At 41.4% G+C, this 23,758-nt stretch overlaps 1 protein-coding gene across 1 annotated transcript in view; it reads left to right on the top strand.

Moving 5' to 3' along the window:
- The window catches only part of VWA3B (von Willebrand factor A domain containing 3B), a 211,562-nt gene that overhangs the window by 88,661 nt on the left and 99,143 nt on the right, over window positions 1-23,758 (top strand). The window contains 4 exon segments of the mRNA XM_036872281.1: window positions 9,025-9,215; window positions 16,364-16,518; window positions 21,201-21,339; window positions 22,417-22,548. Coding sequence (XP_036728176.1) covers window positions 9,025-9,215; window positions 16,364-16,518; window positions 21,201-21,339; window positions 22,417-22,548 — 617 coding nt within the window.

The raw sequence follows: 23,758 nt of genomic DNA, 5'->3' as shown, positions 1-23,758 counted from the left end.
CACCTGAGGTAGTGTGACTAAGGAAAGGTGTGAGCTCCTGAGGTTTCTGGGGTAAAGGAAAGCCTCGCTGAGGAAATGACATTGGACCTGATATCTGAGGGTTGAGGGGGTGAGTTAATGAGATGAAGGGTGGGAGTAAGGGAAGAATTTATGCTAGGCAACAGAATAGCGCATGCAAAGGTCCTGAGGCAGGAAGGAGCATGGCACTTTAGTAGAGCTGGAAAAGACGAGTGTGGCCAGAACTCAGAATTCAAGTTAGCAATTGGCCTGTGATGAGTCTGGAAAAGTACGTAAGGACCAGACCATGCTGGGTCTGGAGTCCATGGCATGAGAAGTCAGTTCATAATTTCAGACCAATGGGAACCCAGTGGAAGCTTTTAAGCAAGGGAATGATAAGATCAGATTTGCTTTTAGAAAAAAAACCACTTTGACTATTGTGTGGGAAAAGATTGGAGGGGAGGGACCAAGTGAGGATGAGGGAAGAGAGTTAGGATGTTAGTATAGACAAGAAATGAAAGAATATCGGACTAGGGTGATAGTATGTGAAGATAATGCTAAGTGGGCAGATCTGAGGGAGAATTCAAATATTGAACCTGGCAGGACTTAGGGTTAAAGAAGATATAGGTGTCAAAGCTAAGCTCCTAGATGAATATTGACGAAGCTGATTAATAAGCAGCAAGTGAGAGTGCTAGAAAGGGCCAGTATTTTGTTTAACTCAAGCATACGTTTTCTCATGGGTAGTGAGCTATGTATTTTCCAGACAAAAAACACAAACATAAAAACATCTGCATAAGAGTAGCATGTAATGCTTCCACAAATCAGTGTTAAGGCTCTCACTGAAAAAATCCCCCCAAAATGTGGGAGAAGAATTATTTCATTAGGATTCTGTAGATGTAGTGCATTTAATTCAGGAAGGTTATTGGAATGTAATACAAGATATGATGAAATGTCAAAGCTAGAATCATGTTGTTAGAAAGTGACTGTGTTAAATGAAAATAAAAATTCAACTTATCAAGATTTGTGGGATGCAGCAAAAGCAGTGCTTAGAGGGAAATTTATAGCATTGAATGCAATTAAATTAAAAGAGAAGACAGATCCGAAGTCAATAAGCTTCCACCTTAGGAAACTAGAAAAAGAGGAGCAAATTAAATGCAAAGTACACAGAAGAAAAAAATGATAAAAATTGGAGCAGATATTAATGAAGTTGAAAACAAAATCTGTAAAGAAAATCAACAAAATCAAAAGCTGGTTCTGATTCTTTGAAAAGATCCATAAAATCAATAAGTTTCTAGTCAAGCTAGCTAAGAATGAAAGAGAAAACACACAAATTACAAATATCAGAGATGAAAGAGAAAACATCACCAGGGATCCCATATTAAGAGGATAATAAAGGAATATTATGAACAACTCTGTGCCTACAAAATTAATAACCTGGATAAAATGGACCAATTCCTTGAAAGGCACAATCTGTCAAATCTCCCACAAGAAGAAACAAACAATCTTAATAGGCCTATATCTGTTAAAGAAATTGAATCAATAACAAACAACTGTCCACAACAGAAAGCACCAGGCCCTAAAAGTGACTCCTGAAAGCATCAAGAGACAAGTGAGTCATCACATGCAAGTGATCCTCAGTACAATTAACAACTGATTTCTCATCAGACACCATAGAGGCCAGAGGCAGTGGGATGAAATATTCAAAGTGGTGAAAGAAAAAGTCTGTCAATCAAGAATACTATATCTGGGAAAATTATCCATCAAAAGGAGGAGAAATTAACACATTCAAGATAAACAAAAACTGAGAGATTTCATTGCTAGAAAACTTGCCCTATAAAAAATAATAAAGAAAGTCTTTAAGGATGAAATGAAAGGGTATTAGAGAGTAACTTGAATCCACATTATAAAGATAACTACATGGGTAGATATAAAAGACAGTATAAATGTAGCTTTTGTTTGAACTTATTCTCCTAGTTGATTTAAAAGATAACTGCACATAGCAATAATTATAAATATGTGTTGATGGGCACATAATGTATAAAGATATAATTTATATGAGAATAACAGCACAAGGAGTGGGGAGAGAAAGGAGCTATATAGGTGCAAAGCTTTTGTGTACCTATTGAGATTAATTTGGCATTTATCCGAACTAGATTGTGGTAAGTTAAGATGTTAAGTGTAGTCCTGAAGGCAGCCACTAAAAATATAACTCAAAAAAATGTAGTAAAAGAAATGCCAAGGGAATTAAAATGGTATACTAGAAAATACTTTTTTGACACAAAAGGCAGTAATAGAAGAATAGAGGAACAAAAAAGATTTAAGACATATAGAAAACAAATAGCAAAATGGCAGATGTGAATCCTACCATATCATGTACTATATTACATAAAAATGAATTATAGACTTCAGTTAAACAGCAGAGATAAGCAGGATGGATTTTTTAAAAAAACATGTTCCAACCGTATGCTGTCTACAAAATACACACTTTAGATTGAAAGACACAGATAGGATGAAAGTCAAGGATGGAAAAAGACATACAAATAGTAACAATCAAAGAGCTGGAGCGGCTATGCTAATTGTGGACAAAATAGATTATAAAACAAAAAACTTTTACAAAGAGACATCTGGTAATAATAGAAGGGTCAACTTACCAAGAAGGTATTATAATTGTAAACATATATGCACCTAACAGCAGATCTTTAAGCAAAAACTGGCAAATTGAAAGGAGAAATAGTTCAACAATAATAGTTGAAGACTTCAATATCCTACTTTCAATAACAAATGGAGGGACTTCCCTGGTGGTCCAGTGGTTAAGGCTCCGTGCTTCCATTGCAGGGGGCACGAGTTCGATCCCTGGTCAGGGAACTAAGATCCCACATGCTGCAAGGTGGCAAAAAAAAAAAAAAAAAAAAAATGAATGGAATAATCAGGCAGAAGATCAATAGAAAACTTTAACAACACAATAAATCAACTAGACTTAATAGATATCTATAGATATCTGTTCCACGCAACAGCAGTATAATACACATTCTTCTCAAATGCATCCAGATTATTCTCCAGAAGAGACCATATGTTGGACCATAAAATAAGTCTCAATAAATTTAAAAGGATTAAAATAATACAAAACATGTTCTCTGTTGATGCAAGATCAAAAAAGTGGCAAATATTTTAATTTCCCAAGGGAAGCAGATTCAGATCTCTGTCTTGGTTTAATTCTAGTATTCCCACTCTAAGAGTTGCCATTCTCACTACCGCAAGAATTTCAGGTTCTTAACCTTAAATTCCCAAACTCCATTAATCTTTTTCTCATTTCTTAATCTTGATTTTTCCACTTTATACCAAACATCTTGAATTGGTCTGTGTTTCTCTTGCCGTGTCATGCTGTCTTTTAAAGAAATAGTTGCCTTTGGTATAATTTGTTGCCTATGGCCTGATCCTCAACTATTTTCAATTTATTTTCAATGTCATTTTAGACATAGACACATGAAATGTGTGGCTTTCGAGATTCTTCTCTTGGAGTCTGTGCTCTACTGGTGGGTTCTTCTTAGCCTTCATGCAGGTTTGTCATGAGCTATTGCTCCTTATCTCTCAGTGTCTAGTTGCAGGTATCATCAGAAAGTAAACATTCTTCCTGCAGCTGCCTCATCCACAGCCTACTTGTAATTTTTTTTAAGCTTCCTTCTTTCAGAATCACGAGGCAGAAGAAAAAAAATTAGAAAACAGAACGATATCATTGAGAGGCATTAGCTCCTCTCCCACATCCTATCCATTATCCGTGCTTTATGTTCTTTATTTTTACATCTGCTTCTTTTTTGCCTCTTTGTTCATTTAACTTCCTTCCCCTCCTGCTTACACCCCCTGAAGATTATAGGAGTTAGAGAACTCAGGGTTGGGATCGTTTTTCTGCTGGTTTATAGACAAGTTGCATAAACCATGGAACCCTTCTTTTCAACAGAGATTCTACTTTGATTTTTACAAGCATTACAAGTAGGAAGTAAAAATCATTTTCAGGGGAGAAAGGGCCTAGAATTCATCAAGATTCTTTCCCAATCTCCCATGAACATAATGGTTGCACACGCTAATCGTCATTCCCAAGATTATTCAACAGTCCACTTGGGGCAGACTCTGTAGCTGCCAGTTTGGACTCAGGCACATATTAGAGATGTGACTTCAGGCACGTCACTGCATCTCCTTGTACCCCTGTTCTCGTGTGTGCAACCCCTGGGGCACTCCAGAGAACCTTTACCCCAATCTGCCAAGTGAATCAGTTGTGCAGAATATCAGTGGGTACCTTTCTCTGCCCCTCCATCTCCTCCTCCCCCTGGCTTGGCTCCCCTCCCAGTGCCAGGCAAACATGCGCAGCCCTCAGTGCTTTAACAAGTGTAGATGAACAGAAAATATCAGTCCGTCAGCAAGTGCAGTGAACCAAGTGCGTAACTGCCCGGAGACAGTCTACTCTCCTGAGCCACGCTGTCAACACCTGTCTCCTGGGTGCCCGACCCAGGTGGGCCTCATCATCCCACCTTCAGAGAACCCTCAGTCTTACCGGCTGCTGCCTGCTGAGCCTGTTGAAATCTCACCCATCTCACCAGCAGGAGTGTCCGGATTTCTTTCCCTGACAGTTGTCCCCTTTCTCCTTCCTCTGTCTCCCTTCCCAGCTGTCCTTAATTCTTCCTCCCTCCCTCTCTCTCTTTCCTTCTCTTCTCTTCTGTTCCCCTCCTTCCTTCCTTCCCTCCTTCCCTCCCTCCCTCCCTTCCTTCCTTCCTTCCTCTCTCTTTCTCTTTCCTTCTCTCTTGCTTGCTTGCTGTTGGTTTATTGTCTCATGACACTTGTGATAACAGGGATGTTGGACAGTGTGTACCAAGCTGTGATCTATCAAATAAAAGCCCTACAAAATGTTCTTTGGAGAAAGGACCTAGACTAAATGCCTTTAGGAAATACTATTCATGCCTCTGCTCATGGTGAGACCCACTGCTGAGTCCTACAACAAAGGCTTAGACAAGTCCTTCATTGAAAAGCCTGTTGAAACTGTTTATTTTCAAGCTCTGCAAACTTTCTGCTAAGGAATCCTCTTTCTGAGTAATAGCCACTGACATGCTGTAGAAGTAGAGTCTGTGGAACACACTGTGGGAAACATTGAACTTGATGCTCTGTGAGGTTGGTTCCAGATCTAGAGCTGTAGTTTAGTCATTAGCTGACTGTTCCCTTGAAAGGCACATGGGCCATGGCAGGAATGAGGTGCCGGACAAGTAACTTTCAGTGGAGGAGGATGGGCCTCTTAGTCACGGTTCTTCAGAGACACAAAACCAATAATAGGATATGTGTATATATAAGTGTGTGTGTGTGTGTGCATGTGTATGTATATATGTGTGTATATAGAGAGATTTAAGGAATTAGCTCACATGACTGTGGAAGCCAGCATGTCCAAAATCTGCAGGGCAGGCCAGCAGGCTGGAGACCCAGGGAAGAGCTGGTATTGCAGTTTGGGTCTAAAAGCAGAATTCCCTCTTCCTCAGGGGACGTCAGTCCGTCTTCTACTAAGGCTTCAACTGAATGGAGATGCCCACTCATAATATGGAGGATTATCTGCTTTACTCAAAGTCTGCTAATTTAAATATTAATCTCACTTTTAAAATACCTTCATAGAAACATCTAGAATAATGTTTGTCAGATACCTGGGTAGTGTGGCCCGGCCAAGTTGACACGTAAGATTAACCATCGCCAAGGGGAGGGTAATTACGGTGGCTCTAAGTCCTTGATGGCTGTGAGCCTCCAGGGGGGGAGTGGGCACTGGTGGAACGTGTCCAGTTTGTCTTCTTGCTGTGGCCCTGGCTGTAGCTGTGATGTTTCGAAAGCACTGGCCGGTAGGTCTTACTTGTTGAAAGATGTTCTGAGATTGATAAGTAGGACAGGGGCCGGGTGGCAGGTAAGTTATCCTGTGACATGGATGTGATCTGCCCATGGATTAGAGAGAATCTAGGATGCATTGTGAGACCACATCTCTATCATAAATGAAGGTATTATCCTTGGCTCCATAGGTGAGAATTTATGTAGCACTTTTAATTAAGATAACTGCAGGGGAATGGGAAGGACCCCTCAGTGAGTGACTCTAATGAATGGATGACTCCCTCGCCACTCCTCTCCTCTCCCTGGGAAAATGAGGCTCAGATGGGGGTGGTGTGATTAGCACTGAAAGTGAAAAGATTTCACCCTTTCTCTCCTTTCTTCAGCTTTGGGGCACCTAGGCTCTTTGGTTTTGTATGCTTGGCTACCCCTTCTTTCCTTTATGAAGTTCAAGTTGCTTTGGGGTCTTCCTCCAACCCCTTTTCAGAGGGTAAGTGGGAGCCTGAATCATACCCTCAGGGTGACTGCACTGCCTGGTCCTGGGTGAAGCTACAGTCAAAAATTGGTCTCTGGCTCTTTAAAAATCCCTTCTTAGAATTTGTTTGATGTGTTTTTAGGAAATTCTTTTATGATTGGCTTGAATTTATAATTGATAAAAGGCTCTTGTCTTTTTAAAAGAAAGCAACCCAAAACAGAGCAGAGCATGTGATAGGTGTGTGTGTTGCTATGGAAATAATTGAATGAAAAGTTTATTTCCTACTACGCCTATTGATCATAAAGGAGGGAGGAGAATAAAGTAGGAGTGAAGAGGAGACAAAGGCTTAGAATGTAATCAACAATAATTGAGGAAAAATAGTCACCCAAAGGGTTTCTCCAAGGAGGCTGACTCCACTGACAAAAATGCCTCCAAATTCCTTTTGCTGTTTCCCTGCGATGCAGGAGAACTTGCAGGAGAACCTTGGGATCAGAAGCTCTGGGAAACCTCTGATTTCAGTCCCCTGTGCAGATTGAAAAGACACTTTGTGAATCATGTAGAAACCAACTGCTGACATCGGGGATGGTGCCCAAAGGGGCTTTTGATGCCAGATTGGTTTAAAGTTCAAAAGCCAAAATCAAGCTTCTTTGAGAAGTTCCAGCTCCAGTAGGTTTCAGAGTGCGTTATTTAAAAGCTGTTCTATTAAAATTTGAGGACATATGTAACATTAATGGACAGATCCTTTACGTATTATTGAGAAATAATTGGCTCTCAAGTGTTTTATTTCTTCAAATATTATTCTAATTATATATCCCCTTAAATATAGTAATGGATAACTATGGGTAATATTTTTGTTTCCCCAACAGTGAGTGCTACTTTTTAATTAAAAGTATAATTTAACTTGAATCTGTCTGATAGAAGCATAAATGGAGGGATCACCAAATCATAATTTGGAAAGCTCTTTTCATCTTACCCTAGTGCTTGGCTGCACAGTATAATCACCTAGGGAACTTTGAAAAATCTCAGTGTCCAGATCAGTTAAAACAGAATCTAATGCATGGGGCCCCAGGCATCAGTATATTTTAAAACTTCTCAGAGGATTCCAGTGTGCAGGGTTGAGAACCACTGATCCAAGTGAAAATAAACTCTGTAGGGCCGATGGACCTAATACGTGGTAGTACCCGTTTTAAAAACCACCTCTCAGGGCTTCCCTGGTGGCGCAGTGGTTGAGAATCTGCCTGCCAATGCAGGGGACGCGGGTTCGAGCCCTGGTCTGGGAAGATCCCACATGCCGTGGAGCAACTCGGCCCGTTAGCCACAATTACTGAGCCTGCGCGTCTGGAGCCTGTGCTCCGCAACAAGAGAGGCCGCGATAGTGAGAGGCCCGCGCACCGCGATGAAGAGTGGCCCCCGCTTGCCACAACTAGAGAAAGCCCTCGCACAGAAACGAAGACCCAACACAGCCATATATACATACATACATACATACATACATACATAAAAAAAAAAAAAAGAATGTAAGCAGACAAGAATAGCATTAAAAAATAAAAAAAATAAAAACCACCTCTCTGCACAGCACCTTCTCCCGGTTCTCCTAAGGCTCTACTGGTCCCACTGGGGCTAAGAGCTCAGGGTCCTTTCTGCCTTCCTTCCAGGGGCATGCAGACGAATGTTATCAACCACTCTCTGGAATAAGAAAGCCCTCATTTGTAGCATCTGCTGATTTTCAGATTTTGTAAATGCTCACGGCAGGCATGGTCAATTTCACCACGCGCTACCACTGAGCCTGGAATCGGGAGGGAAAGGGGCACAGTCAGCTCTCACGGGCCAGCTCCAGACACCATGCCTCCTCTGTGCCCACCCTCAGATACCCCGCTCTCCCTTAGGTGGCCATAGGGGTTTTGAGCCACACGGATAGATACTTTGCTGTTTGTATGATAAGCTGGCTTCTCCGGTGTTCTGCTCAGGTAACATAACACCTCCTCCCACTTAGAGAGTACAGATAAGATTTGGAAAACACCAAGGGAATGCACCTAAGGCTAGGGATATTTGGGCAATTGGCCTTCTTGCTGTAATTGGTCATGTGAGCCTAAAGTGAGTCACAGATACAGCTCCAGGCACCTGAGCTTACATGAGGTTCTTGAGCCTGCAGAGTTGAGAGCCAGGCTCTGAATCAGGATAAATTCACCAAGTTAACAGGGGAGCTCCTGTCCCTGATTCCCCTCCCCCCTCGTTACAACGCACTTTCACATAACTTTTCATATTGAATCACTTCGACACCCTTAGGAAGGCCAAGCAGATGCTATCTGCAGGTGAAGAATTCCACTGAAGCTCAGAGAGGTTAAATGGGGTGACTCGCCCAAGTTTGAGCAACTTACCCAAGCTAGTAAGTAACGGGGCCACGACCTGAACCCAGAGCTTCTGACCCTACGGTTAATGCTCTCCTGCCTTGCCTATCAGCCACCTCCCCCTCTGCATGGGTCCAGTCAACTTAGGTAGCAGAGGAAGTGAAATGAAAAGTAGCAGATTCCTGCCTTCCAGTCTTGTGAACCGATTCTCTGCCAGTCCTGCTTTGGAAAGCATGCTTCCTGAAAAGAATGTGAGCTAACAGAGAACATGTTTCTTTAAAATATTAAGTTGAGGATGACATATGAAAGTCTTGTGTCATGTGAACGGCTGATGAATTGTGATTCCAAAACTACAATTAGGAGCAACCTCTGCCGAAAATGAGTCAAATCCAGAGGACGCCTGGGACTCTGAGAAGTGGCTACAGAAATATGGTTTGAAATCCCAGAAGCTGTCATTTTATGATGTCATTGCTGACTGCTCCTTCCGCCATGCTGATGGAGTTGTTGATATAAAAGCCAAACCAGAGAACGAGTCGGTGCAGACCAGTGCGGTAAGTGAAGTGAACCCCTAGACGGGGATGCCCTGGGAGGGGGCATCTAGGACCAGGGCTGGACCCAGGGCAGGACCAAGGTTGAAAGGCAGCATGAATGCTGCCTTTGAAGAAGGATGCCCCTCTGTTCCCTGCCTTACACTTTTCTGAATGCTACTTGTGGGAGTGGAGCTCAAGTCTGAGAATGGCTTCTAGATATAAGTGAATTAGACAATAATTATACATAAGCCAGGAGCTGTGCTTATAGAAATTCAGGCATTGTGTCAAAAAAGAAGCCCTTTGTTTCCCCGCATTGAATGGAAGAGAGAAACTGCTGGTGAATATGCCCCAAGGCAGGCATTTCTATGGTCCTCTTGTACCATCACTGTATTGGAGTTACATTATTCAAGTGGCTACCAGCCAGCATTTACTGGATTTCCAGTAAACATAAAATTATATTCTCTGAGGGGTTATAGCGTGGTGAGGGTCTATACTGTAAACTTTTGAAAGGTGTAGTTCCATTGTGACAATGGGTCTGAAAGCAATACAGCTTCTCAAGATGCCTGACTCTGGCTCGTAGTGGAAGGATAATGATCTGTAGTAGTGGCTCATAACCTTTAGTGTGCATGAGTCACTGGGTTTGAGGCCGGGCCCAGGAAAGTGCATTTATAACAAACCCCAGATAATGCTGAAGCTGCTGATCTGGGAGCCACACTTTGAGAAACACTGGTGTGTAGAACAGGACCCAGAAGACTGTCCAAAGTTTAGAATTATAGAAAGACTAAAAAGTGTCTCCATATGAAACAGAAAATCAGGGTAAAATGAATATTGTAAATTTGTAAAACTGAGGGAAATCTCTTTGAGAAGGTAGTGAAAACCCAGGTACACACTGAAGTGAGAGCTAAAATGCAAGCCACAGAGCAGACATGTCAGTCACGGCAGCCCAGCAGAGACTACTGGGAGAGGAAATCAAGGTCCTTCCCAAATGCAGTGTCCCTTTATGTATTCTCTAAGGCTCTGATTCAGTGTCAAGATCACCACTGCAGAGTCTCTCAATCCTACAGAGGTGAAACCCCAGTCTCTTTGACACTCCCTCTTAGGCTGCATGGCCACTGGGTTCCACACATCCACCCGAGGAAGCGCTGTTTTCCTTTGGGGCCACATTAGCCACATGATGTTGTGTTTTTGCCCTCTGATCGCCATTTACAATGAACTGCAAGGAGGAGAATATCAGAATTGAATGAGAAAAAATGCAGAATTGACGCAAGACTTGTTTCCTGGCTTACATATTGGGATCCAGAGTAATTGCTACATTGCAGGGAAATCTCATTTGTGGGTTTCCTCCCCCAGTACCGTTTTCTGATTTTGTAGACCTTATTCAGTAATGTTATTAGTTCAGGAAATCATACCTAATTAAATTTTCATTTTTAAAATACGTTAGGCCCTAGATATTTTAAAATATGAATTCGTGTCAATTTGAACATAGCTTACTGCAGGCTCCCAGCAGTGTGGTATGCACAGGTCTTCTCTAATACTGATTTTTTCCTTTGCTTTCTTGACAAATTTAAATGAAATTTTACAGGGATGGTTTGAAGAATTTGGCTTTATAAATGGGGAATTTTACCTCAAACTTCTGACACTAACAAATTATAATATAGTAAAAGTTGAGAAGTGTACAGTATAGCTATCCTCTTTCACCAATATTGATGAAAAAGGGGCAATTTTATTTTTAGTATTTGGGGCTACATATCTGAAACTGGATTTATACCTAAAACTGCGATGTGTGTATAAGGTAGAAAGAAACTGAAGCTGTGAAATAGGTTGATTCTTTAGGGTTCCCCCAGACTCCCACTGGGAAGGACCCCCTAGACTTTTAACTATAAAAACTGCTTTGTAGGTATGGATCCAGGAAATTGAGACACAGAGAAATAAACGACGAAAAATGCCTTGCTTTGTAGCATTTCTAAGATGGATGAGCAGGGGAGGGGAGGAGACAAAAATGCATTTCTAATTAGGGAATTGCAGGCAAAGTCTAGTAACTTGATGTCTTGGGGCACTCCTTGAAGTCACGTTGCGTTCATGGCCACTTATGTTGCTTGAGCACAAAGCCAGCCCTGATGTTCAGAAACCCACTCTAGTCTCATCACTTATTCCTCCAACAAATATTTATTGACCCTTCACTATGTACCAGGCAGTGTGGTATGGTGGAAAGTACACCGGATTTGAATGAGAAGACTTGGGTGTAAATACTGCTTCTACCAGTTACTAAATATGAGATGTTGAGCAAATAATTTAACCTGTTTGAGTCTCACTCTCCACATCTGTAAAATGGGTGGTGTAAAGTCTAAATTTGAAAATTGCATGTATGAGCACCATGCCTGGCACTTAGGAGATACCCACTAGATGTTGCCTTCCTTGTTTTCTTTATTACAAACATGGTGAGTCAGAAAGGAGCATTTATGGAATGCCTACCCACTCTATATGCAAGATGAATATTTGTGCTCTTGTATCACACATGAGAAAATGAAGTCCCAGGGCCTCCAAGGGGTTAGACAACTCAGCTGAGATCTCGTAGCAGGTGGAGGCAGGGTTTGAATTCAGATCTGTTGGGCTCTCAACATTGTGCTTTTCCCATTTGGACACTCTGGTGCCGGACACCTGTGTTCTCGTAACTTCTGGTCTGGTGTGTTTCCATTTGGAAATGCACAAGGCACAGTTGGGAAATGCCATGTGATGGGATTCAGAGTAGGGAGCACATGGTGAGACTGAGAGAGAGGATGTGTTTCTCTTTCCATCTTTGCACTGTGGTGGAGACATGGTTCGCCTTCCTGCCTGCCTTGAGAACATCAGGACTGATCCCATTATGTGCTTCAACCCTGCCTACATCAGTCACCCCTGGACCCCTGGATTGTCATCCCTGTGTGGCTCTGGCATCCCTTCTGTGAGCCTCTTCCATCCCCCCCTGACTCCTAAAACCCCTCCACTGTGCCCTCTGGAACTGGAAGTCATCAGCAAACCCTCCGTAGCCTCACATACTCTGAAGTGTTCCCTTTACCTGCTTGTCTGGGTTCTTGCTCAAGGACCCTAGTTTCTCTCCCATTCTCCCTGGATCTGTGGGCACAGAGGTGGGTGGTGACCTCCTTGTTCCTCTTTGCTGTTTCTTGATCATTCTCCCTCCCTCTTCCCAGGTCATCAGAATGTACCACCCAATGTACCTTCTGTATCTGACACCCACTGAGCCTCAGGTCACCCCCATCCATCCTTGAAGATTATAGCTTCTGGCTTGCTGTCATTGGCTCCAACTGTTTCAATCCTTAGTGATGTCAGTTCCTTGTGGATAACCCTTCCCATACCCAGACCTTTCATTTCTCTGACCTGTTCAGTGACTTTCTCCTCCATTCCTTCTCTTCCATCCTGCCATGGCATACCCTTGACCTTGTCATTGCAAATAACTGTGTAATCATAACCCACATAATCAATTCCAAAGGTCCCACTCTTTTTAGGTCATTTCCTCCACTACCCTAATTCCAGTCTTTCAGCCCCATGGGGATATACAGCTTGTTGTTTCTTTGACCTTTTCTCTGTCCTCTATCCTTTGTCCCTCTCATAATCCTCAGCTCCTCCCCCTGCCTTACATTCTTGGACTCATCTGGCAAAACCACAACCTTTGTTAAACCCAGCTTTCTGCCTTATACCCGTGCAATTGACTCTGATGAAGGAAACTGGAGAAAAACACACAGCCACCTGGTTTCACTTTAAATTCCTGACGTCTGATTTCAGGCGGATCTTTTGTGCTGCTGCCCAGCGTCCTGCTGGGGTTTACAATCCACTCTGACTCCTATCCTCTAAGATGCCTGCCTTCTCTCTCCTCACACCTCCAACACCTCCTCCTCCCCACCCACTCTTAGCAGGAGACCTTGCTTCGCAGGTCACTGAACACTGAAGTGGACATCCATGAACATTTGCCTCCACGTTACAAATCCCCGGGGCATCTGCACCTGTACGCTCTACCCCTGTTTCTTCTAGGATGGCTGAATTGTCCTCACCAACCAACCCTTCCACGTGTGCACTGACCCCTATCCCCTCTTTCATCCATTCTCCCCCTTTCTAGTCTGTCATTCATATTGTCCTCATTTCTAGATCTTTCCTGTCAGCATAAAAACATGGCGGTACTTCTCCCATCTTAAAAATACAATTCTTTGACCCCCATCTTTGTCTCTGTCTCTGCCTCTTTTGCCTTATTCCTCTGTTCATTTTTGGAACCCAATGCCTCAATAGTTTTGTCAGTTCTTTTTCTCTCATTCCATAGTTCTCCCATGCTCTCTTGAATATACTCCAATCAGGCAAAGGTCTCACTCTTTCCGAGGATCCCTGAATTGCTAAATTCAGAGGTTAATTCTCAGTCTCTTTCTTACTTGACCTGTTATCACCAGTTGCTATTGTTGGTTACTTCCATGAAATTCTTTTGCTTGCAGAAAATACACTGTCTTGTTTTTCTGCCTAGCTCACTGGCTAATCTTTTTTTTTTTTTTTTTTAAATCAGAGAATTTTATGAAACATTTTATTTTTTTAAAAAATTTTTATTGGAGTATAGTTGCTTTACAATGTTGTGTTAGTTTCTACTGTACAGCAAAGTGAATCAGCTATATGTATACATATATCCCCTCTTTTTTGGATTTCCTTCTCTTTTAGGTCACCCCAGAGCACTGAGTAGAGTTTCCTGTGCTATACAGCCGGTTCTCATTAGTTATCTATTTTATACATAGTATCAATTGTGTATAAATGTCAATCCCCATCTCCCAATTCATCCTGGCTAATCTTTCTCAGTCTTCCTTGTTATTTCTTTCTCATTTTCCCAATCTCTATCTGCCGAAGGGCCTCAAGGCGCAGTCCCTGGACCTCTTCTCTGTCTGCTCTCATTCTCTGGATGACCTCATCCAGCCCCGTGGCTTTTAATACTGTGTGTGTGCTGGTGACTTCCAACTTTAAATCTCCAGCCCTGAGTCCTTCCCTCACCTTTGCTGGACTACTTGCCATGTTACTGGGATGTCTAATAGGCATCTGGAACCTGACACATCAGACACTGAATCCCCATCTTTCCCTTCAAGGCTGCTCTCCCATAATCTTCCTCCCATCAATTTATTGCCACTCCACTTTTTTAGTTCTTTGGGCCAAAAACCTGGGAGTCATTCCTGACTCCCCTCTTTTATCTCATACCCACATCTGACCTCTCATTAAATCCTGTCAGTTCTACCTTCATAATATATCTGTAACTCAGAATCTGGCCACTTCTCACTATTCCTACCCCTGGTCCGAGCCGCCTCACTGACCTCCTGACTCTGCCCTTGACTATCTAGTCTATTCTCAGCAGAGTATCCACAGTTATCCTTTAAAATGAAAAAAGGGGGCTTCCCTGGTGGCGCAGTGGTTAAGAATCCACCTGCCAATGCAGGGGACACGGGTTCAAGCCCTGGTCCGGGAGGATCCCACATGCCGCGGAGCAACTAAGCCAGTGCGCCACAACTACCGACCCTGCGTTCTAGAGCCCGCGAGCCACAACTACTGAGGCCGCGTGCCACAAATACTGAAGCCCACGCTCCTAGAGCCCGGGCTCCGCGACAAGCCACTGCAACGAGAAGCCCACGCACCATTCACTGAAACTAAAGCCTGCGCACAGCAACGAAGACCCAACGCAGCCATAAATTTAAAAAAAAAAAATTTATTTTTAAAAAACCCAAAAACTATTTAGAAAAGAAACTTTTAAATTGTGAGTAAGACAAGTATAAATTGTGTCATTTTTCTAAGAGAATAGATCTGGAAAGTTCTCATCACAAGAAAAAAATTGTAACTGTGGGGTGATGAATGTTAACTAAACTTATCGTGGTGATCATTTCCCCGTATATCCGTGTATCAAATCATTATGTTGTACACCTAAAACTAATAAAATGTTAAATGTCAGTTGTATCTCAATTTAAAAACATTGTGTCGCTTCTTATGTTAAGGCCCTTGGATGGTTCCTTTTTTCATTCAGAGGACAAGCCAGAAGCATTCCCATCGGTGAGCAAGCTTTACAGCATCTGCTTCCTGGTCCTCCTCCTCCTATTTCTCTGGCTTCATCTTGCTCTTTCCCTCACTCACTATGTCTTGGCTACACTGCCCTTCCTAAAAGTCTACAGACATGCTAGGCAAACACTTATCTAAGGGCTTTTGTCCTTGCTGTGTCCTCAGACTCCCCCCAGACCTCCAAAGGGCCACACGCTTTGTTCCCTCAGGTTTCACTCATATTTCGTCTTCTCTTTGAGGCTTTCCCTTCTAGGTTTTAACTTGCCCCTTCCCCTCCCCTGTCGCTCAGCATTTGCTCTTCTCCTTCCTTGCCTTATTTGTCTCCACAGCGTCTGTCATCCTCTGACCTGCTAGATGAGTATTGGTTTATCATCTGGCTCTTTTCCTGTCATGTGAGCTCCATGAAGGCAGGGATTTTGGTCTTCTTTTATGGATTGTATTCCTGGTGCCTAGAACAGGGCCTGGCGGAGTGGTGCTTGATGCATTTATAAACTGGTTGGATGAGTGATAGAGACAGTCCTTCGGAAAGCTCTCTTTGTGGGAAGACTTGTCCTTGGGCCAGTTCCGTATGTCCAGGAAGGACGCTAGATGTGGCATGGGGTTCTTTACTACTTTTCTTCATTTGGGACTGGGAGTAACAGTGGAAAGATGCTTGGGGTGTCTTAAGTCCCACCTCCTCTAGATCTCCCTGACCCTCTAGACCATTGTGAACTCCTTCTTCTTTGCCAGAACTTGCCCAATCATTACTGTCTCAACCCAGGACCAGGTACTGGGTGCTAGTGTTCTACATTGCTACTTTCTGTGTGTTTGTATATGTAGGTGTGTGCCTGTGTGTGTGTTTAGAATCTCCCTGCTGGAAACATTAGCTTCTCTGGGCACAAATGGGATTGCCCATGTCTTTCTGACCGTCATTCACGACATCCAGCACAGGGCTCCATATGGAGTAGGCCCCGGTAATATGTTTGGTTGAACCAACTGTTGAATGATTTTATGGTGGGAGTGAGTGGTAGGAGCTGTATAAATAAGGCAGAGGTGGAGGTGCCATCTGGGGACTTTTCTTCTTTGAATGGTTTCTGTGTGGCTTCTGTCCTATGTCTTTTCCTTAGGAGACCAACAAGAAGACAGTGCATGCGAAATACTGCAGCAGATTTGTCCATGCTCCCTGGAAGGATGGGAGCTTGGTCCACGTCTGCATTACCAAGGAGAAGTACACATGGTACAGTGAGAGAATTCATGCAGTCCTGGCCCGGATCCAGAGGAGGTTGGTGTATTGCATGAGGATACATTGCATGATACAGTCTCTCTTGAAATTCAAGTCTGCTTGAGCTCTTGGTAAAGCTCAACCGAGAGAAATGGCCAATAAGCATTGTTACGTCAAGGTTGCCATCCGATGGTTTGCTGTTGGCCTCATTGTTCATAACCAAAGGGGATGTTTGGATGCAGATTCTGAGCTGCCTTGATGCCAGTGCAGACTCTGAAAAACAGCAAACAAAGATGTAGTTATCACGTTGATTGTGCATCACTGTAGGAGGCAAAGGAACACTTCTGCTTATGTCTTGCATTTTTTGTGGGCCTCAGGTGTACAGCAGACTGTATGACACCTGTCCTCTGTACTCTTGAATATTACCTTTCAAGGCAACTGTTACAATGTTGTGAAACATTTATATGCAATGGAATAATATATATATATACATATTAGAAATCTGCTAAAAATAACTTCATGTGGTCCCTCTCAACCCTGCTGGTTCTTAAAATATGGTAATGCTCATAAGAGTCTAGTGTGCTAGGCTGTGACCTCAACATCAGCTCCGTGGGGTGACCTAGCTCAATGCTTTCATCTCGCTGATGCCAAGGGAGGTGCTCTAGATGATGCTCTAGAATATGAAGACCACGTGCATTTAGGTGCATGGGCCCTAAGGTCAGATAGAGCTGGATTCTAATCCCAGTGTGCTATTTTCTGTGACCCTGGGCAGGTTAGTCAGTGTCTTTGTGCATCAGCTTTCTCATTTATAAAGCAGGAATGATAATGCCATTTACAAATGTGTTCTGTGGATTAGATTAGATACTAAGTCTAATGAGTTTAGGCTAGTACCCAGCCTGTAGTAGTCACTTGCAATCAGAGCTTTTTCCCTCCTTCCATGTTTTCTGTTATAAACGACAAGCTGCAGACACCTGTCTCCCCCCATATAGACTCTGCAGAGCCCCAGTTTCTCAAAACCCAGCTGGTGATGGGTTACTCAGAAAAAGTAATCCTTGCTTCTGGAGTCTTCTGTGCTTATGGTTTTGGGATTGACTCCATAAGGAGAGTAGTTTTGGATTTCAAATCTGGGGAAAAGGAAGCTGCTTAGAAGACACCCCACCTGGCAGCTTCTGGGTCTGTTTGTCCCCCTCCTCCCACCAGGTATCAAGGGTTGCTGGGAAGGTTTCTCTCCTCTTGTATTTTCTGGAAGACTTCATGGAGAATTAGTATCATCTCCCCTTTAAATGTTCATGGAATTCACCATTGAAGCCATCTGGGCCTAGAGTTTTTCTTTGTGGGAAGGTTTTTGTTTTTTGTTTTTAACTCTGCATTCAATTTCTTTATACATAGAGCTGATATTGGTCCTTTATGTCATCTTTATTTTCTAAGTCTGACTGGAGGTTATCCGTCCTATCAATCTTTTCAAAGAACTGGCTTTTGGTTTCACTGTTGTTGTTGTTGTTTTGTTTTGTTTTGTTTCTCTGTAGGGTTTTCTCCTTTCTATGCCATTGATTTCTACTCTTATCTTTATTATTTCCTTCTTTCTCTTTACTTTGGGTTTAAGTTTTTTAAGATAGATACTTAGATCACTGATCTTGACCTACCTTTCTAATATAAACATTTAATTTTATAAATTTCCCTCTGAGTGGTGCTTTAGCTGTCTCTCACAAATTTTGATATGTTGTATTTCATTTCATTCATCTCAAAACATTTTCTAATTTCCCCTTTGATTTCTTCTTTGACCAAAGGGTTACTTCCCAAGTATTTGTGAATTTTTCCTGATAGCTTTTAATTTCAATGTGGACAGAGAAATACTGTATGATTTCAGTTCTTATAAATCTGTTGAGATCTGTTTTGTGGCCCAGAATATGAAGAAAAAACCACTTTTGTTGGGTGGAGTATACTTTGAATATCTCAGCTCAAGTTGGTTGATAGTATTATTCAAATCTTCCATATTATTACTGATTTTCTGCTTAATTGTTCTATAAATTATTGAGAGAAGAGTGTTAGAATCTCCAACTATAGTTGTGTATTTGTCCAATTTTTCTTTCAGTTCTAAAATTTTTTCTTCATGTAATTTGAAGCTCGATTAGCCAATACATGTACATTTAGTGTTGTTAGGTCCTCTTGATGAATCAACTCCCTTATTGTTATGAAATGTCCCTTTTTATCTTTGGTAATATTCTTTGTTATGGAATCTGCTTTGTCTAATATCAATATAGCTACTCTGGCTTTCTTTTGTTATTTTCTGCAGGATTTTTCTTTTTTCTGTCCTTTTACCTTTACCTATATGTATCTTATATTGAAATAGGCTTCTTGTCAACAGAATATGTAAGGATATTATTTTTAATCCAATCGGACAATCTCTGCTTTTCATTGGAGTGTTAAGATCATTTATATTTAATGTGATTATTGATTTAGTTGGATTTAAACCTAAGATCTTGCTATTTGTTTTCTATTTGTTCCACCTGTTCTTTGTTCCCTTTTTACCCTTATTCTGCCTACTTTTGTTTGAATATTTTTTACGATTCCATTTATCCCCACTATTGGCTTGTTAACTCTACCTCTTTGTTTTGTTTTGTTGTGGTGTGACTACTTTAGCATTTACAATATACATCTTTAACTTATCACAGTCTAGCTTCAGATAATAATATATTGCTTCACGTACATCATGAAAGTCTTCAGCTTCCATTCCCTTTCTGACTTGTCTATTGCTGTCCTACACTTTACTTCCACATATGCTATAAACCCAAAATACATTATAAACAATCAATTGTCTTGTAAACAGATTTAAAATGAGAATAAATGTTATTTTGTATTTATTCACATATTTTTGATTTCTGTTGCTCTTTACTCTTTTTGTATAGATCCTAGCACAGGTCTGTTGGTGATGCATTCTCTCAGCTGTTTTAGTCTGAAAAACTCTTGAATTTACTTTTATTTTTGGAAGGTATTTTTGCTAAGTATTGAATTCTAGGTTTACAGTTTTATCTTTTAATACTTTAAAAATCGTTCCCCATTCTTTTTCGCTTGCATGATGAGAAGTCACCTATTATTCCTATGTTGTCTCTGGTTCCTTTTAAGATTTTTTTCTTTATCACTAAATTTCAGCCATTATATTATGATGTGTCGTGGTGTTGTTGTTGTTGTTGTTTTTTTCTTTCTATTTGGGTTCTTTGAGCTTCTTGGATCTGTGGGTGTATTGTTTTCATCAAAACTGGAAACATTTGATTGTATTTCTTCAAATATTTTGCTGTCCCCTTTTCCCCCTCCTTAGTGTCTAATTACACATGTGTTAGACTCCTAGATATTGTTCCATGGGTTGCTTATTCTGTTATATTTTTTTAACCTTTTTCTCTCAGTGTTTTATTTTGAATTGTTTACTATTACTATGTCTTTCTTAAAATTCCCTGGTCTTTTCTTCTGCTAGTGTCTACTTCACTGTTAATAGCATGCAGTGTATTTTTCATTTCAGTCATTGTATATCTCTAGATGTTTCCTCAGAGGATTTTTTTTTAGATCTTCCATTCCTCTCCTCATTCTGTTCCTACTTTACCTTCTTGAACATATGGATTATGTTTACAATAGCTGTGTAACATCCTTTTTTGCAAATTCTATCATCTGTGTCATTTTGAGGTATGTTTCTTTTGATCTGTCTTTCTTCTGGTTATGGGTCATATTTTCCTGCTTCTCTGTGTGCCTGGTAATTTTCTACTGGATGCCAGATATTTTGAATTCTACATTGTTGGGTACTGGATTTTGATGCATTTTTTATGTGTGTTCTGTGATGCAGTTGTTACTTGGAATGCAGTAAGTTACTCTGGGGCTTGCTTTTAAGTTATGTCAGCGTAGGTGCAGGGGAGCTTTTCGTTCAGGACTAATTTGGTCCTATTATTAAGGCAATACCCTTGTGAGGACTCTACTTGAGGCCACATGCATTATGGAGGCTTTTCCACTCTGGCTGATTGGAAGATGAACTATTTCCAGACTTGTGTGAGCTCTGAGGGGTTGGTCCATCTATTACTTTTTTGGTGATTTATTCCCTGGCTTCAGTAGTTTCTTCACACACATGCCCTGATCATGACTTAGCCAAAATCTCCAGGGCACCCTTCTGCAGATATCTGGAGCACATTGTCTCTCCCTTTCAATCTCTCTTTCCATCCCTCTCTGACGCTCTTTCTCTCCTATGCAGTGATCTCCTCTTCAGTGTTTTGCCCTGTAAAGTCTAGTTGACTGGGCCTTGCTGAACTCTGAACTCAGTTTCAAATATTTTTTTTATCTGCCCCACCCTCTCCCCCAGGGTTTGCCTGCAACCATGAATTTAATCTACATCCTGTGATGGGATCCTGAGCCTGGACCACAGAAGCAGTCCTGCTTACATGACCACCTAGTGCTTGGTTATTACTGGGATCTGGGGTTGCTTGATTCTATCCATAAGCTTCATTGAAGCTTCAGGAATGTGCTGGCATTACTAGCTTGACTGCAGTCAGCAGGGTTAGAAGAATAAATGGTGTGAAGTCATAGCTAAAGGCCTCAAAAATATCAGATGACTGGAAGTAATTTACTTTTGGCTTTGGAGCCCAGTATTGGATTTATTTTTCTGTCCTATTGATTTTCCTCTGTAGAGGTATCGTTAAGTTCTTAGGAAGATGCTCTGAGTGCCACAGGCTCTAACCATTCCCTTTCAACTATTTCCCGCCTAGGATTAAACGGCTACAGGATGGGAGTCAAGTCCTTTTTGGAAAAGTGCCTAGTGATTGTGTCTATATTCTCATTGACACGTCTCACTCAATGAAGGGGAAACTGGACCTGGTGAAGAACAAGATCATCCAGCTCATACAGGTGAGATGGAGCTGTCGGGATCAAGCACCTGGGGGCCTGAGTATCATGAGTGCATCTCCGCCAGTCAACACCTGTAGTGGTTATGAGAGATGCACAGGCCAGGTTTGCACTCAGAAATCACAGAAAAACCACTTCAGAAAAAGGCTCCCTTTTGCCAGTGAGAGCATCATCAGTTCTTTGCAAGCAGACCCTTCCTTCTGTGGGTCCTTCCTACAACATATACGGGTTGCTAAGGAAATTGCTATGTCCATTGCCCCAGGTTTTCTCTATCCTGGAATCTGTGGTGTGCACACGCCTCCATTGTTTTCCAGATACTCTTCAGCTCGGCATGCTTATTTTAATTACCAGTGCGTGTTAGGGATGCTGCATGCACTGGCCCCAGAACTAATGTGCGGGAGGAGCGTGGGCTGATGGTCAGGAGCTTCTGGTCCTCATTCCACCTGTGCTGCCTCTGAGTTGTACTACCCAAAGCAGGCTGCTAACACTCCCTAACTCCTAGTTTCCACACATATAAATGGCTATCAGAGGACTGTCATGACTTGGTAGTCTTGACGTGAGTATGAACCATAGAAAACAATGGCAGGGAGTGTTTGACAAATACAAAATAGAATTTTTAATTTGATGAACTTCTACTGGAGAAACATGAGCTGATGGATGGAAGCCAAGTGAATAAATCTGTAACCAAATAATAGCTTTACCAAAAAGATGTTGACCAAAGCGATAACACTGTTTTGGATTCTTTTAAGCATTTAGTGTGCATATTCGGTATACCATTAATGTCAGTATTAAACACAAGATTTAATATCACATTATACATATAAACTTATACATATATGTGATATATATATATATATGTTTATACATATATACATTTGTAAATGTTTAATAGCCAACCTGTGTGTAAATTTTATTTAAATGCCTTTTGAACTAGGAAAGATTTTCTCTATTGAATATAATTTTTAGCTTCTAGAACTGAAAAGAGATATCAAACGATTAAAATATATCAAACCATGATCTGTCCTAATCTTTTCTCACACATAAGTGGTTTCATGGCTAAATAATAATTGTCTCTTACAGGAGCAGCTGAAGTATAAAAGGAAATTCAATTTTGTGCAGTTTGATGCTCAAGCCGTTGCTTGGCGGGAAAAACTTGTTGAAATTGATGAGGATAATTTGAAAGGGGCCCAGGCCTGGGTTAGAGATATTAAGGTAAGAAGGAGGCTGGGTCTGGGAGAAGAAGGATAGAGATCAGGATAGAAATGCTTGAGAAAGTGCTTTGAACGCCAAGGATAGCCATGGCTTCACACAGACGTTCATTTTGCTTACAGAGGTCATGTTAATTCAATCTTTTCTGTCAATATCTAACACTTAGATAAACTTCTATTGACAGCACTGCTCTTGGCTCAAGTCTCAGCACTTTTATGAAAACGAATTTCAAAATATAATTTTTTTTTACTTAAACATTCATATTTGTTTCTTCTGACGCTTCATTCTTGCTTCAAATGATATATTACAGCTGTTTTTAACAGTGGACTTTGTTCAAAAGTAATGAACCTGTGGAAACATACAGTACAGTGTGAGTGGTAAGGGCTGAAAGCAAGGAGAGAGATAGGGCAGCAGGATATCATAAGAAGGTGAAATACTTTCTTCAGGCCTGCATTTTACTTGGAGAACTTTAAAGCTGCTGCTCTTGGCATTTACACAGACTACTGGGGAGAATTTGCCTTTCCTCAAATTTTCTCTTGTCTTGAACTTAATTTTAAAAGTTCTTTTTCTAGAACCACATAGCATTCCAGATATTTAAGATATACTAAAACTGAGATCAAGAGTTATTCTTAGAAGTCCAATATGGATCGCAAGTATCTTTAAAATAGTTCAGTGCCTGAGTTTAGAGTCCTGGATTTGGCAGGAAGTCGCACATGGGTGTTAGTGACGCTCCCTGAATATTAACCAAGCAGAACTTGCACTGTCATTGGGATGTTCTGGAGTTCCCCTGGGATTTGTTTTTTAAAAATGGAAGGGGGGGGGGGGAATTCCCTGGCAGTCCAGTGGTTAGGAGTCGCGCTTTCACTGCCAAAGGCCCAGGTTCGATCCCTGGTTAGGGAACTAAGATCCCACAAGCTGCGCAGCATGGCCAAATAAATAAATAAAATAAAAATGGGAGGAGGAAATCTATAAGAAATATTAATGCCTGTAAAATTTTGTCCTAACTGGCTACCTTATGCTGGGAAAGAATATTAAATTCATAATCAATTTGTTAAATGTCCAGGATTATCCATTGAAGTTCCTTGGGACATATGTTGTCTTCTTTTACAGTAGGAAATATCTTAATTCAGAGCCCACTAATTTAGAGTTTGTGATAGCAAGATATTATATATGTAATCTCATTGGGTAAAAACATAAGTGGGTTCTGCTTTGT

Source organism: Balaenoptera musculus, chromosome 13 (genome assembly GCF_009873245.2).
Source record: "Balaenoptera musculus isolate JJ_BM4_2016_0621 chromosome 13, mBalMus1.pri.v3, whole genome shotgun sequence".
Taxonomy (NCBI): domain Eukaryota; kingdom Metazoa; phylum Chordata; class Mammalia; order Artiodactyla; family Balaenopteridae; genus Balaenoptera; species Balaenoptera musculus.
The sequence above is the reverse complement of the archived record's forward strand: the minus strand, read 5'-3'. Positions and strand labels throughout refer to the sequence as shown.